Source organism: Camponotus vicinus, unplaced genomic scaffold, assembly GCF_025532165.1.
Source record: "Camponotus vicinus isolate PSW18456_S1 unplaced genomic scaffold, iyCamVici1.0 SCAF_14, whole genome shotgun sequence".
Classification (NCBI taxonomy): Eukaryota; Metazoa; Arthropoda; class Insecta; order Hymenoptera; family Formicidae; genus Camponotus; species Camponotus vicinus.
This window is the reverse complement of record NW_028141950.1, coordinates 2,198,668-2,213,331: the sequence shown is the minus strand read 5'-3', so window position 1 is coordinate 2,213,331 and position 14,664 is coordinate 2,198,668. Positions and strand designations below refer to the sequence as shown.

The window sequence follows — 14,664 nt, the reverse complement described above, 5'->3', positions numbered from 1 at the left end:
AATTCTCGAATAGGAGCATTACATACGGAATCACTGGAGATAGTCTTGAGATCGGGCGGCCGCGTCGGCCTTTTGTACTCGTGCTGGGCTGCGGCCTTGTCCAGAGCGATTCCCGCAGCCTGTATCGCGCTGATGGAGGGACATCGCGATACCGTGCTGGGAAGCGGCGTTTCAGCCGATAGCGGCGTGAGCGTGTCCTCGTAACCGGGTCCGGTGCGGCTGCTCTCCGGTCCCGCGATATCTTCGTCGTCGTCCTCGTCTTCCCGTCCGCTGTGCCACCACGCGATGCACCACATCTTCAGCCAGGTCCAGGAGAATGGCCTGTGCTGCTTGCCCGAAAACGAAAATGATAAGATTGTAATCGAGCGATGATGATTGAACCAAACTCGACGAAACTTTGTGCATAATAATGTAAAGTTAATTTGCATTTTTTGAATTGATAGTAAAAATGTAAAGAGAAATATAAGATGCTATGGAATAATAGTGAATTTTTTTTGAGTGTGTAAAGATTGGACAAATAAAAAGTTTTGATTTTTCATAGCACTTATAAGGGAATAAGATCTCTAAGAAGAGGAATAAGTACGATGGAAATGTTACTTACGCTTTTGTATTGCGGATAGTGTTTATCAATGTAGGAAACGGCAATGTGCGTGGCATGCGAGACATCTTCGCCGGTACTCGACTCGCTTCGCTGTCTTCTACCATCCTCCATATCTAAAGCTTCCTCGCTACACGAAAAATATCACAATAAATACACTTCGAACTGCAATGGTCCTTTCGACTTTGCGATATTTGCAAGACATTAATTACTCGCGTTGCCGAAAAGAATGTTTCGTTATTGATTTGATACAAAAATATTCTTATCAATATTCTTATCAATATTTAGATTAAACATATAAAATACATTGAAATAAATGACGAAATCTGTAAATCTGTGAAATTCAAATGAAAATCAAAATCATACAAATAGGAAACATCAAAGTAATAAAGAAAGGTGAGGGAAGCATTTAATTTGAAATACTTCATTATTTTTTAATATTAAAAGGGATAAGAAATGTGTGACCAAAATAATATAATATTGGAAAAAAGGTTGAATAATTTAACAATACTTCTTAACCGTTCATTAACTGCATCTCTCCTGTGTCACATCAAATTAGAACTAGGAGGGGAAATCAACCCTCCGAGTGGGGCATTACCATCTCTCTTGTGCAGGGGTTTCGGTTGCATATTTTTGGTGATGTGCTGACGACAAGTTTGGAGGGAGAAACATTTGAAAACGTTAGTTACCACCTCGAGTTGCTGCGCTTGCTCGCGTCTTGCTTGCCGGCCTGCAAATTCGGCAGATCCTTCTGCCGTTTCTTGGTCTCCTTCCAGATCCGCCAGTACAGGATTATCATTATCATGACAGGAACATAAAACGCGGCGATGGCCGTGCCGAAGGTGATGTAGTGGTTCGTCTCGATGAATTGGATGTAGCACGCGGTCTTTGGCACGGTTCTTTGACCCTCGATGTACGGCCACGCGTAGATCCAGGGTGGCCAAAGAAGCAACGATATACCCCAGGCGGATCCTGGCGGAAACGATTTAACGAATATTAATTTTACGCGATTTATCGCGATTCATTATATGGTAAAATTTCATAGCAACAAAATTCAAGAGAATGTAATTAATGTATAAATTACGATACATTTCGCTATATTCACAAATTGCAACACTCACCGATCATGACGGCGGCTTTGACGGTCGTTCTCCTGGCCCGATAGGTGAGTGGGCGCGTGACGGAGAAGTATCTGTCGAAGCTGATGATGAGCAGATTAAGGACCGACGCGTTGCTCGCGAGATAATCGAGGGCTAGCCACGTGTCGCACACGTGGGGCCCGAGCGGCCAGTAACCGAGCACCGTGTACAGCGTGAAGAGAGGCATGGAGATTAGGCCGATCGCAAAGTCGGCCACCGCCAGGCTGAAGAGGAAGTAGTTGGAGATGGTTTGCAGCTGCTTGTCGATCTTGAATGATATCATGACCATAATGTTGCCAACGACCGTGGTGAGACTGAGGAGGACGGCGATCACCACTATCATCACACGCTCCCATATCGCGTACTGGTGAGGCTCACCGCCGCAGTCGAGACCGTTGCTGACGTTGTAGCTGTCATTGCTGGGTATCTCCACCATCGGAGTAACGTTCATGTCTGACGGACTATCTCTCGCCCTCTTTCTCTCTCTTCGTATCGTTTCGGATCGCAAGATCGTCTTATCTATCCTCGTCCCGGTGCTCCGCGACCGATGTGGTTCGCGCGGGCGATCGCGCGTCCTCTGCTACTCTCGCGAACGATCCTTCGCGTTTTCCGCTGTACCCCGATCTTCGGGGCACCCCTCCGCGAAGCCCACCTCACTCTCGTCCGCTCTTTACCATGCGCGCGTTCGCCCACGCGCTCGTTCGCGCGCGCGCACGCACGCCCGCCCGCACGCACGCACGCACGTACGTACGCACGCACGTACGCGCGAACGCGCGAACGCCACGCTTCCGGTCCTTCTCGTCGGGATACCGGGATTCGGCGTGCGGCGTCTTCGCCGGTGCTACCGACCGCTTCGCGATCTCTTCCCTTCCCGTCTTCCTTCGTCTTCGTCTCTTCGTCTTCGTCCTCGTCCTCCTCGTCCCCCTCCTCCTCCTCCTCTTCCTCTTCCTCTTCGTTCTCCACCTCCGTCGTCGTCGTGCTCTCGCTAGGTGGAAGGTAGTGTCAACTACATCCCACACTCGCTCCTCTGGGCGGAGACATCGAGTCTGCGAGCAAAAGATAGAGCTGATATACTGAAGAATCATGCGGTAGATATAAGGATAGTAACGCGTATAGCGTCGGAATCGTATTAACGCCTGCAGTTAATATCTAGCTTTTATGGATATTTAATATACGTATATTTTACTTTCTTTCAGATAGACTTATTTTAATCGATGTTTATTTAACGGAGAATTTAAGATGGAAAATCTAAAGCGCCGAGAGACAATTATAGAAGTGCTTTCAAGTGTCTATTTCTGTACGTTGATAAATTAATGAATCCAACATAAACAAATTTCCGCGATTTAATTCTTATTTAAAAGGAAAAATAGTCTCGGCGCATCTTTTCGAATTAATTTCTCGCGATACAGCTGTCTGTGATCTTGACACACAAGTGCTCGCATCTTGTTCCGCTCGACAGACACGAACTGTCTTAATCCTCGATTCGCCGTCAGCGCGGAGAATAATAAAGGAGAAAAAAAAACAACTCTAGTGGTAATAAAGAAGAAAAAAGAAGTAGGAAGGAGGAAGAGGAAGAATTCTTTTGTCGTACTTTAGCACGACAGGTAAACTGTGAGAAGCGCAACCGAAGCCGCGGGGCTTTCACTCCGTTTCCGCTGCTGGATGCGCGCAAAAGACGCGTCTTTTTCCCCTAAACCGCATTACTTTGTCTCTAACGAGCAACTTATTCGCTCTTCTCGCAAACAAGACGTATCATATACGCAAGAAATAAAAAAAAGAAAAACACAGAACATTCTGTATTAAGCCTTCGCTATGTCAGCTTCAAGAAGCTCGAGAGCGAGAAAACAAATTGTCGATAATTATAGATCCTTCTTCTCGCTAACGATGATCCCGAATCTTTACATTTCATGAAATGAGCCATCGAGATTTCCCGCTTCTTCCTATTATTAATAAATTATATTTTCGAAAAATTAGGAAAAAATTTCTCTACTTTGTCTCTGCCACTCTTAATACGAATAAGATGTATATACACATGCACATATGATTATATCATTATATAATATTGTATATAAATATATAAAATTTTATATATATATAAATATATATATATATATGCTCGAGAAAATCCGCAAAGTTGTCGACTTAATGCGCGCGTCTTACACCGGATAACATTGTAAAAGCGGTGAGAGCAAAGTTTCGGGCTTGTTATCGCCTAGAATCACACAATTCGATCGCGTTCCGCGTGCTCGTCCCGTGGAAGGAAGACGACGAGGCAAAGTCGCAGTAGCGAGATCTTGATGTAACCGGCGGGGCGCGACGGCGCTTCAATTACGGATGTATTTCACTTGTCTCGCGAAGGCGGCCTTAATACGCGTAGGAAATTTTGCGAGTGTCACGAATCAGATCCGTCTACGTGTGCATCCGAAAGGGTCGTCGTCAAGCCCGTAATTTGCACAATTAGCTGACATTTATAAGCGCAGGCTGCATAAAGCACACAAAGACGAGGTAAATGATTCGCACGCGCTAATGAATAATTTTCGATCTCTCCTCGCTCGTTCTGACACAGTTCCCTTAATTTTTAAATTGAATGTTAAAAAAGAGATATTTCACGATTCAGAGAAGCGTATCCTCTTTCATCAATTTGGCTTCTCTTTGGCAAAAATATCGATACGTATCGGAAAAGAAAGATCGCGTTTACAAATTAAACTTTGGAAATTAATCAGTAATCAAGATTCGTCCCGTATTTAATTTCAAGTAGGTTTTACCGTAATAAAATGTCGTTAAAGTTTAAAATTAAAAGTGACTGAGGAAAAAGAATATTCTTCCGATCCCTGTCTTCCTCCTAAGTCTCTTCGTCAAAGAGACTATCGAGGGAGATTCCCCTTCGGAAAATTTCTCGAGTTTCCGACCTTACCGCGAAAGGACACCGGGAAGGACGATGGGAAATAACGTACTCGATAACTGCCATAATTGCGACAGATTCCTCATCGAATGCGGCCAGTTCGATATCCCTGGCGAGGCGGTCGAGCTGCTGCTGCGGCAAGGGCGTGGAAGGATGCATGTTGCGCCAGGTGTGCAACGCGATTACCTCCCCGTTAAGTGCGCATGGCATGCTCGACGCCTGTAATTATAGAAAGGCCAGCGATATTTAAATTATTCGCGAATACAAGTTTATGCGAGAGCTTTGCCGTGTACTGGATTAACGGCTCTTCTCCTAGGATTGAAGAGTTACATTTATAGAAAGGGCAAGTCGAGCGCTGCTCTTAGCTTTTTCTTGAGTTGCAAAGTCGTCTTGGAATTATTTACGTAAAGACAGAACTGATTATAGATACACTTTATATATTATCTTCTCTATATAACCGCCTCCATTTTACATCCGTGTTATATCTTGCGAGCGCATAAATAAGTTTTCGTTCTAAGGTTCACGCGTAAAATACACTTTCCTTTTAATCCCCAGATTTACTCGATATTCGCGAGAATTACTCCCAAATTAATTTCTCTCCTCTCGAAAACAGGGAGAACTGCCGAGGAATCAATGATATTACAGCGCACATATCTGGATCAATGGCGTTTTATGCCAGTCGACATTTACCGCGAGAACAAAAGCGCACGTATTTTGCTGTTATTCATTGGTATTAACGTTTCCGCGACAGTGTTTCTCGCGCGACGAGTAGGCGCGAACTCGGTTATCGAGCTTCTCTCGTAACGTTTGCGAAGGTCGAACGGCGTCGTGTCCGCCTCGAGATAATCGGAAGCGAGTGACGGGACGTCGTTCGAAAATCGATGCGGGTTTGTAATTTTTACCTTACGCCGTCTAACGAGGCTTTCAATTGTTCATCCTTCTAGATAGCCTCGTTTTCCACGAGGACGTATGAAAAAGTTCATTGAATATCTTAATAAAGACACCCTTAGATATCTCGCGTTTTTAACGATCTTTATTGGCAGATTCTTTCTATTGCTGCTTGCACGACATAATCGGAAATAAGTACATGATAGAATAAAAATTTCAAGAAGCGTAAACATGTGTCTCAAAATTGTCCGGAAATTGTAGACAGCAATGCTATCAAAGTGCAACAGAGCGTTAAAGATGGTCCCGGGACGGGGACATTTAAATCGCAGTGGATGCTTGCCAAAAAGTTGGCGATAGCGCTATCGCTACTTTGGACTTTGCGGTTCGTTTTTTTTACAAGGAAACTCATCGCATTAACAATTTAATGTTTTTTTTTCGCTTTTATCGTAAGAGGAAATATTATGTAGTCGAAGTACGTGGCATTCAAAGATATACATCTCGCAATTTTGATATTCAGATTGCGCTATTTTTTTACAAAATGATAATTATTAATTACACACGAATGAAAATTAAATTCTCATTCGATGTCGATCGATCTCGCGACACATCGCACGCAAAAAACATTGAAGAATTAACACGGATAGTTAAGCGACACGCGTGATTTCCACTCGTTCTCGGTTTTACCGGTCGTAAAAGCGGTTATGCGTTCGAGCGGAAAACCTCGGTCCCCGTCGACGTCGGTTCATTTCAGGGAACGTGTCACAATAGTGTAACTATTGTTACACGACGCCTCGCGGCGGTATCCGATCCGCTGGAGAATAGGTGCTATAACGCGGCGAGGGAGGAGAGGGTCGTTCTTGCTCTCGGGATAGTAGGTGCTGGCTGACCCTACATCGCCGTCTCACGTGTGACCTGTTCCATAAATAAATATAGAAACGCATAGAAACGCGCGGTCTCGTTAACGGCGTGCTTCGGTATAACGAACACTGGCCTTAATTAGTTTGTTAATACGCTCAGACAACTCGCGCTGTTGTGTCAGCATACGCGATTCTGGAAAATCGCGTTAACAAGTTACCTCGAGACGTTGCAGCTCGATCTCGAGGACTTAGTCTCTGATTTAGGACGAGCGGTCAAAATTATGCGCCGACAGAAATGACTCAACGACTCGCGGTTGAAGCGTCATCTTGACGATAGAGAGAGAAAAGCGAGTCGAGTAATATCGATAAATATTGATCGCTGGAGACTCGAATCCTGAAAGTTAGTCGTTAAAAGTCTCGGTACACGATTAAACAATGGTAACGGAATCTACGGCAGTCGTTCTCGCATTAACGCGAGTACTTTTAGCATTTATCGTATCCGAGGCAGCACGTGGTGGTATAACAGAAACGGCCATAATGCCGTTAAAATAACGACAATGACAGCTACGGGTTTGCCGCGTGCAGATAACCGCGTGGCGCGCGCGTGTCCGCATTCATCGCGGACAATGCGAGGGATCTTTTAAAAGAGATCTACTTCGCGCATCCGTATATAGGTAATACGAACGGTGGATGATGAGTATTAAAATCGCTTACGTCACTCTGTCCGCGATGTTCTCCGCCAAGTGGATAGGTAGGCCGCTCGCGATTATTCGCTGCCAGGATGCGTGTCTAATAATACGTAATGCACAATACTCGCCGTATCGCGCGATCGGACGTTGAAGTTCTTCGGCTCCCACGTGCTGGCGATATCGCGCGCGGAATATCATAGTTCTCGCATACACAGTAATAAATAAGTATACGATTGTACTCGCAAAATTGCTCGAGCAATCTTAAGCATTCTATGACATTTTTTTCTTAATGCAAGAAGACGAAGGAGCGAACAGGATAAATTTTTCTATGGCTCCGTCTCTCCTTCTCTCTTTAAAATATATATAAAAATATACATATATATATTTCGTCGTTTATTTTATACTTTGCCAAGATTAGTCATAAGTTTGTCAATCGAAATGCGTTTATTTTTCGAATAATTTATGCGTTTATTTTTCGAATAATTTATATAATTTCATAATAACAAGAGAAAAGAGTCGAAACTTGTGGGGGAAAGATGTGAAAAGTAACGTGGAAAAGAAAAATTATTATTCTTCTCGCAATGTTCTATCGTATATAAGAGCGATCGAGCTTCGTAACGATATTTATCCTGGAGGAGGATCTGTAAAAATGCACCGGCTCGCGTGCAAAATGTAAAAATAATGTTTCAACCGCGTGTAATAATGTAAACACTTTTATCGGCTATCGATTTCGGTCGACCTGCGCCGCTTCTTTTATTACGAGAGTATATATCGGGATACGTGATCCGAGATAGATTGCGGCTAACTAAGTCTAAGTCTCGCTGTATTAACAAAAGTCTCTCTCTCTCTCCCTTCCTTTCCTCTCTTCCTCTCTCTCAACCCCTTCGATCGGCTTTCACGGAATCGCGCATCTTCGTTGAGGAGACGCGATCTCGCGCGTGAATCGAGAAAGCACTATTCACACCAAGAGACAAACGCACGCTCGCGCGCGTAAAACATATTAGCGACTAAATAGAAAAGAATAGCAGAAGGTCGTGATCCACTTATATACATCAATCTACTTATTACGAGGCGTTACAGCCAGCCGCCGTTGCGGCTATCCCGGCCCCGCTATACAGTCGAACTATAAATAAATTTTCCGATACGCTGCTCTTTTTGCCGATAAAAAAATGTATATATATATTCACACATACATAACACACATATTCCTTCCTTGCACGCGCGTAAACGCGCGCGTAAATTGCGCTGTGCATATTTTTATGGGCCGTCCCCGATCATGCACGGCCGCCGTTAACGTCAACCGATCTCCGGATGTAAAAAGTTTCCTCTTCGAGAGCATGCGCGCGGAAACCGCGTTTCAAAAATCGAAGTCTATCGGATAGCGTACCTAGACTGCCGTTAATAACCTTTGATATTTCATTAATGAAGAATATTTCTTTGTTCCCCGCTCCAGAAAGGTTACGGAGGAACGTAATAATAAAGCGGTACTTGTCGGACGCGCTAAACATTCGTCTCGAACGAAAGAGAATCGTATGAAAAGTATTGTACGTATACTATTAACAAATATAATAAAATTTATCGCGACCTATATTTGCGTTCGCTTTAAAGAAAAAAATTCCGCTTTCAAAATTCAATTAATACTCGATTGTATTAATACAATCAAGCGTATTGATTGTAATATAAATTTGGCGATAAATTTAGGAAATAAATTGGACGGAGGCTTTGGCATAATCGTACAGTCGCGTATTAAAGATACATGTATCGTTCTATAGTCACTGGAAGATTTGCAGGATTATGAATTAAAAAAAGAAATAAAAAAAGGATTCCGATTAGGAAAAGGAATCGCATATCAATCGTCGCACACGCCTCGCCATTTTCCCAGGATGAAACAGGTGGCACTCGCTATTACCGCTGCGGCTTTTATTACATTTTGCTCGCTAGTAGACATAAATGGGACATGTCGATCGAATTACTTCTAACGCGCGCCATACCTGACGATGAGGTGGACTATATATCGGCGATAGCTCGGCGGCAGTAGCTAGGTCGGGGATGTCTCTTAAGAGAAAACGGTAGATGTATGTACAACCTAATTCGAGTATAGGAGTATAACACATGGTCGCCGGCCAGGTATTTCTCGTCGATATACACGATGCATCGGAGAAGCATCCGCTTGCGATTCACTTTCCCACGGACGAGAATTTTGAGCTGGCTTTTCTTGAGCGCAAAAGACTTTGAGGAACGTTTATCCGATAACGTTTCAACACACGACGTGAGAAGACTGCAAAGACGAAATAAATGAAAAAAGTAATTTTGAATGAATTGAAAAGTAGTCGCTTTACAATAAGAAACACGTTATAAAGGTACAATTAAAAATGAAAGAGTTGGTAGCGAACGCTGGAGATAAGCGAGGGAATAAAGTTCGTCTAATCTTAAATCTTCCGAACACAAGTTCTCGCTAAAAATAGATCAACTCTGAAGCTTTTCAGAATCTGCGACTGCGAGAAAGTGTGCGATTTCTGATACATTCTTTATAGTATCGCGCCAAAGCCTCGCCTTCGCGTCAAAAAAGAACGAAGCAAACATCTTTGAGATGCGTAGAATCGAGGTCGGAGCATTATTCTCTCTTTCTGTCGGAATTGTAGGAGACCGACGAACTTCGTGTTTTTATTTCCTGATGGAACATCGCGTATAGCGAGCGATTCGCCGAGCGATCGCGATTAAAATACCTGTCCATTTATACTATTTAAACCAGCGTTAATAGATTTTTTTAGAGCGTCATAAAATCAAACAAAAATAAATTTCCCTCCAACATAAGGTGTATACAAATACCGCGATCCTTTTTCGCATGCAAACATTTTCGGGAATTATACTATATGTTTTTTTTTCAAATTCTTCCATTCACGCAGATTATGCTGTGCAAGCAATAGAAAGATTTAGCTGGTCTAAAGTTAACGAAATATGATATTTTGCTATTCGATAAGGCGAAAATTGCATAAAGACTATTATCATTATCGCTGAAAGCTGTCATACTCAGCTGAAAGGTGGGACAGGCGACAGATTGTTATCGTGGATTATAATAGGTCTGTTCTCTCCTCGGCTGCCACTTTCCGCACTTGTCTACACTCCTCTTTCTCTCTTTTTTTCCCTCCCTCTCACGTTTCTCTCTGCCAAGCGTAAACTACAGTCGTTTCACTTAGAGTGCAGAAAGTGTAATAAAGTGCAGCTGAAAAGAAAGGATCTCCTAATGCGAGGTCGGGCCGAGGGAATTCAAAGCTTTCGTGCGATGTGACCGGAACTGCAATTGCAGTCTGACATCACGCGAAATGTTGCGTCCACCGACTCGATCTTCGCATTACGATTCCTGAATATAGTATATCTATCGCTTTTTAATTTTAAGAAGCTATCGATTTATTTATCTATTTGAGATCAAATAATGTCATTATTAATTAATTATAAATTAACATAATTAATTATAAATCTTTCTGAAAATATCGTTTGCTATTATTAATCAAAAATAATAATCAAAATATTTTCGAGTAGTGAGGAATACGAATAATTAACATGATATCGTAAGTAGACGCGAAATTGTCATTCATGTTTTTTTGATGTCTAAAAAAAAATTTGATATTTCGATAGTGTTTCAGTATCGGACAAAATTGACAAATTTTGCTGGCGAGACAAAAGTGACATAATGGCGACGATGTGATAAGAGTGCTATAATAATCTTACGTAAAACCGGAAGTGTGTGTATTGTCGGTGATACCGATCGCGAGTCACGAATTACAAGCGGAAGCGCAACTCCGCCCACGATAAGGTAAACGTCATGTGTGATGCCTGCTCCGAGAAATTATTTCTATTCTTTTCTATGCATACTATGTATAATCGGCTCGCTTGTAATATTTGATATCGAATGAGATCGAAATTATCGATACGTGTGTTGTTTTTTCTGTTTCGCTATAATAATCATATCTAAATCGCATCTGCATTTTTCAATAGTTGTATGACACGCAATCGCATAATTTTTTTAAAAGATTTAAAAATTTTATCCATTGTTCTCAATTTACATCACAAGTACTAGGAATGACATAAATAAATTAGACGAAAAAAATAAAATTATCGTTCTTATGCAACTTCCTAGAATATACAAGTGTATAATACGATTGCAATCAAGTATGATGATACGCAAGGATAGAAGCTTCAAATTTAAATATTCTCGTTCTAAAAAAATCGCCGAACGTCTATTAATTTATTACTTTACATGCAATATCTTGCTTAATCGTGTGCATAAATACCCCGCGCCCCTCATCACACAGGTACACGCAGACACAAACCTGCAAGTTGACACACGTACACGAGCACCCAGCCGCAGAAAAATAGCAACTCGGGTGCACGTTGTTTTAATGAAAAACGATATCCTCCGTTCCTTCGTCGGTTATTCTCGAATCCCTCGCATCCTGAAAAACTCTCACGTACCATGCCCCTCGTCAATAACGCGGAAAAATTTCGCGTGCATTTTTATAGATAAACAACCGACGCGACTTATCGCGTCCGCGGAAAGGGCGATTTCTCGCCGTCGTCGATTGTGTAATAGATTAAAAGATCGCGCCATCTCTTTTGCAAACGAATCTCCCGGAGACGAATTAAGCTACGACGATTACAGCAAACGGATGTTGTTACGGAAACTTAGTTGCGAGTTTGTGGCAAAGTCGAAATTGATTAAATGTACCTAGGTAAGGAAGCGCAAGGTAGTTAAAATGCAGACGATTATAACGCACGCGAGTGCATCTATATTGCATGTGATTTTTCGATTCTAACATATTCTCTAAGAAAATCATGAATAATTATGCATAATTATTCTCATGCAAGCATCTACATGGACGGATGATACTTCCAAAGGATTGGCGTGGCGAGATCTTACTCTGAGTTAATGCGCTTCTCTTCTTGTTTTCAACAACGTTAACACTTTTAAAAAACGATCGCGTCTATTTATCTCGTTTCCATCGAGGAATCTTTAATTCAAAAGTCCCTTGACGCACTAAGAGGACGAATAAGTCGAGGAAGAGAGGTCCATTCTCCTCATTGCCAATCTCGCGGCACACCTAAGGGATGATTTTTTACAGAGCACTGCCGCGAAAAACACTCCCCGGGCCGAGAGAAGTTGTCGAAAGCGACCCCGCACTCCTAGAAATCACTTACTCGACTTACCCCGACACGCACACGCTCCGATTCTGGATTGATTTCACCCGAGGATACGCACCCGCCGTAATCGCGTTATTTAAGGTTCTCGGCCCGAGCCGAGCCGAGCGAGAGACGCGACGCGACGCGACTAGAGCCTAGATAGCCCCGAGAAAGTAAACCATCCCGAGGAAAAGTAGGGTGGCTCGTCCGGCGGCGTGCTCGTTTGCCGTACCCGCCCAACACGAGCGAGACCGATCTCTCGGCTGTACGAGGGATCCGAGATGCCGGCCGATAATCGCGCTAGGATAACGAATAGAGAAAGAAGGAGATAACGAGAAAAGACGCACGCACGAACGCACGCACACACAGGGAAAAAGAGGGAGAGGGCCGCCACCTTCTACACCCCCGAGCTATACTCGCCCGTGTCGAGTGCGTCACGCATCCTCTCCTGGTGTTCCTGGAGCGAGGCGGCGAGAACGGATGCGCGAACGAGACGAGGCGAGATGATGCGATACGAGACGAGATGAGACGAGACGAGACGAGACGAGGCGAGGACCGATCCTCCCTCTTCGAGAGCGACCACCCCTCGGTCGGCGCGGTTGCGAGCGACCGTCGTGGGATCCTTCTTTCTCGCGAGTCGCGCGCGCGTTGCGAGCTCCGCTTTTCCGCCGTGCGTTTCGGCCGGAGGATCGCGCGGGGGATGATGGCAGCGACAGCGGTGAAGGCGGGGGAGGGAGAGGGCGGATGAGAGAAGGCGCTCTCGCACTCACATGTCTGTCGTGTGTAATCGGTGCGCGCGCGACGTGCCCTCGTATCACCGACGACGGGACCCGCGCGAGGACGAGCACCGGTCCGGGCGCGCGATCATCGCGAAGACGACGGCCCGAGAAAGGGATCTCCTCGCTACTTGCTGCCGGCGAGGATCGTTGCTGATGCTGGCTGTTGCTCCGCTTCGTGCGATCGACGACGACGGCCCGTCGTCGGGGAGCGACGATCTATCTCGCGCTGCGCGTGGAAGCCGTTAGGCTGTCGCCGACCGACTGACAGTCGCGTATACGGGTACATGCATGGTTTAACGCGGTCCGACACGCTTAGGGTGGGACGCGGCACACATTTACGCGTGCTTTAGGCGAAAGAGAGAGAGAGAGAGAGAGAGAAAGCAGTTAGATAGGGGTGGCGAGACGAAAGGGTAGATGGAATCCAGTGAAAGAGATCGAGATTTCGCTCGGAGAATGTAGGGAGAAAAGAGAGAAAAAGAAAGAGAAAAGTACAAGAGAGATGAAACGAGAAAGAGGATGCGCATAAGAGGAACCGCGTTAAACACAGAGGGTTGCTCCATACGTAAATCGTGAGCTCGCCGATGATGCTGGCGCGGGATCGGAGGAAAGACTGATTGTGATGGTAGTAGTGATGGTGGTGGTAGTGGTGGACAGAGAGCGCTTCTCGAACGAGTAATTTAACCCCGTTATCTCTCTCTCTCTTTCTCTTTTTCTCTCTCTCTCTCTCTCGGGCAGATTTGCTTCAATTTGGTCGAGGGATGCGAGAGAGAAGAAAATCAAAAGGGTGCGAAAGAGAGAGAATCAAATGGAGAAACGAAAAGAGAGAGAGAGAGCGATTGAAAAAGCTCGTATGTATGTGTGAAAGAAGGAAAGAGAGAAAAAGAAAGCGATATTAGATATATAGGAGAGGTGGGAAGAGAGAGAGAGACTCTGAAGGAGAAAGGGACAAGTAAATGTGCGTATACATGCCTAACTCAGTGTACGCTTGTGTACGCTACGCGAGTGAGAAAAGGAGGGGAGAGCATGAAAGAGAGAGAGAGAGGGAGACAGAGAGAGGGAAACGACAAACGGCACTGCACTCCGACAACCTCCGCGCTGGGAGGCGCACTAAGGGCGTGGGCAATCCGCGAGCGAGCGAGCGAGCAAGTAGATCGGTGCGAACGGCGGTGAACTACATTGATTTTGATTTTCGAAGGCGCGCGCACTTGGCGCTCTCTCTCTGGATCTGCCCATTCATGCCGCTCCCGCCTAGTTACCGAGGACATTGGTCCTGTCCTGTCTGGCCGAATTCGGGGGTACCGCGAAAGAAGGATCTTTGGGACTTTAAATGCGGGACGTTTAAATCTCAAATATACATTATCGCAATATACGCAATATATACGAACGCGAATAAAAATTGCGCAGTTGTCAATTAATCTTAACACATTGATTCGATGTTGTAGTATTAATTTTTAAGGCGTTTAAATTACTTATAGAACGATGATGCTATCGCTCACCACGTCGCAAAGTACTGTCGGTTCTTTTTATGAGAAGACTGATTATCTTATCCCGTTCTTAAGGAGATATTTTATAAGGAAAGATGCGGAGAGAGATAATTTTTAATGACACTTATGTACGAAATTATGATTATTTAC

General features: G+C 44.3%; 1 protein-coding gene across 4 annotated transcripts in view; it reads right to left on the bottom strand.

The window, feature by feature from the left end:
• Machr-a (muscarinic Acetylcholine Receptor, A-type) overlaps positions 1 to 14,664 on the bottom strand; it is a 20,409-nt gene extending 5,745 nt beyond the window's left edge. The window contains exons 1-5 of one of the 4 annotated variants that reach the window (XM_083089518.1): positions 12,279 to 14,664; positions 1,720 to 2,783; positions 1,288 to 1,570; positions 602 to 728; positions 27 to 326 (exon numbers count right to left, since the gene is read on the bottom strand). In XM_083089518.1, the coding sequence (XP_082945644.1) occupies positions 27 to 326; positions 602 to 728; positions 1,288 to 1,570; positions 1,720 to 2,188 (1,179 nt within the window). In that variant the 5' untranslated portion in view covers positions 2,189 to 2,783; positions 12,279 to 14,664. Of the gene's footprint in view, positions 1 to 26; positions 327 to 601; positions 729 to 1,287; positions 1,571 to 1,719; positions 2,784 to 7,098; positions 7,535 to 12,278 lie in introns of those variants that run through there. The other 3 variants (XM_083089519.1, XM_083089517.1, XM_083089520.1) reach the window with 3 other exon arrangements.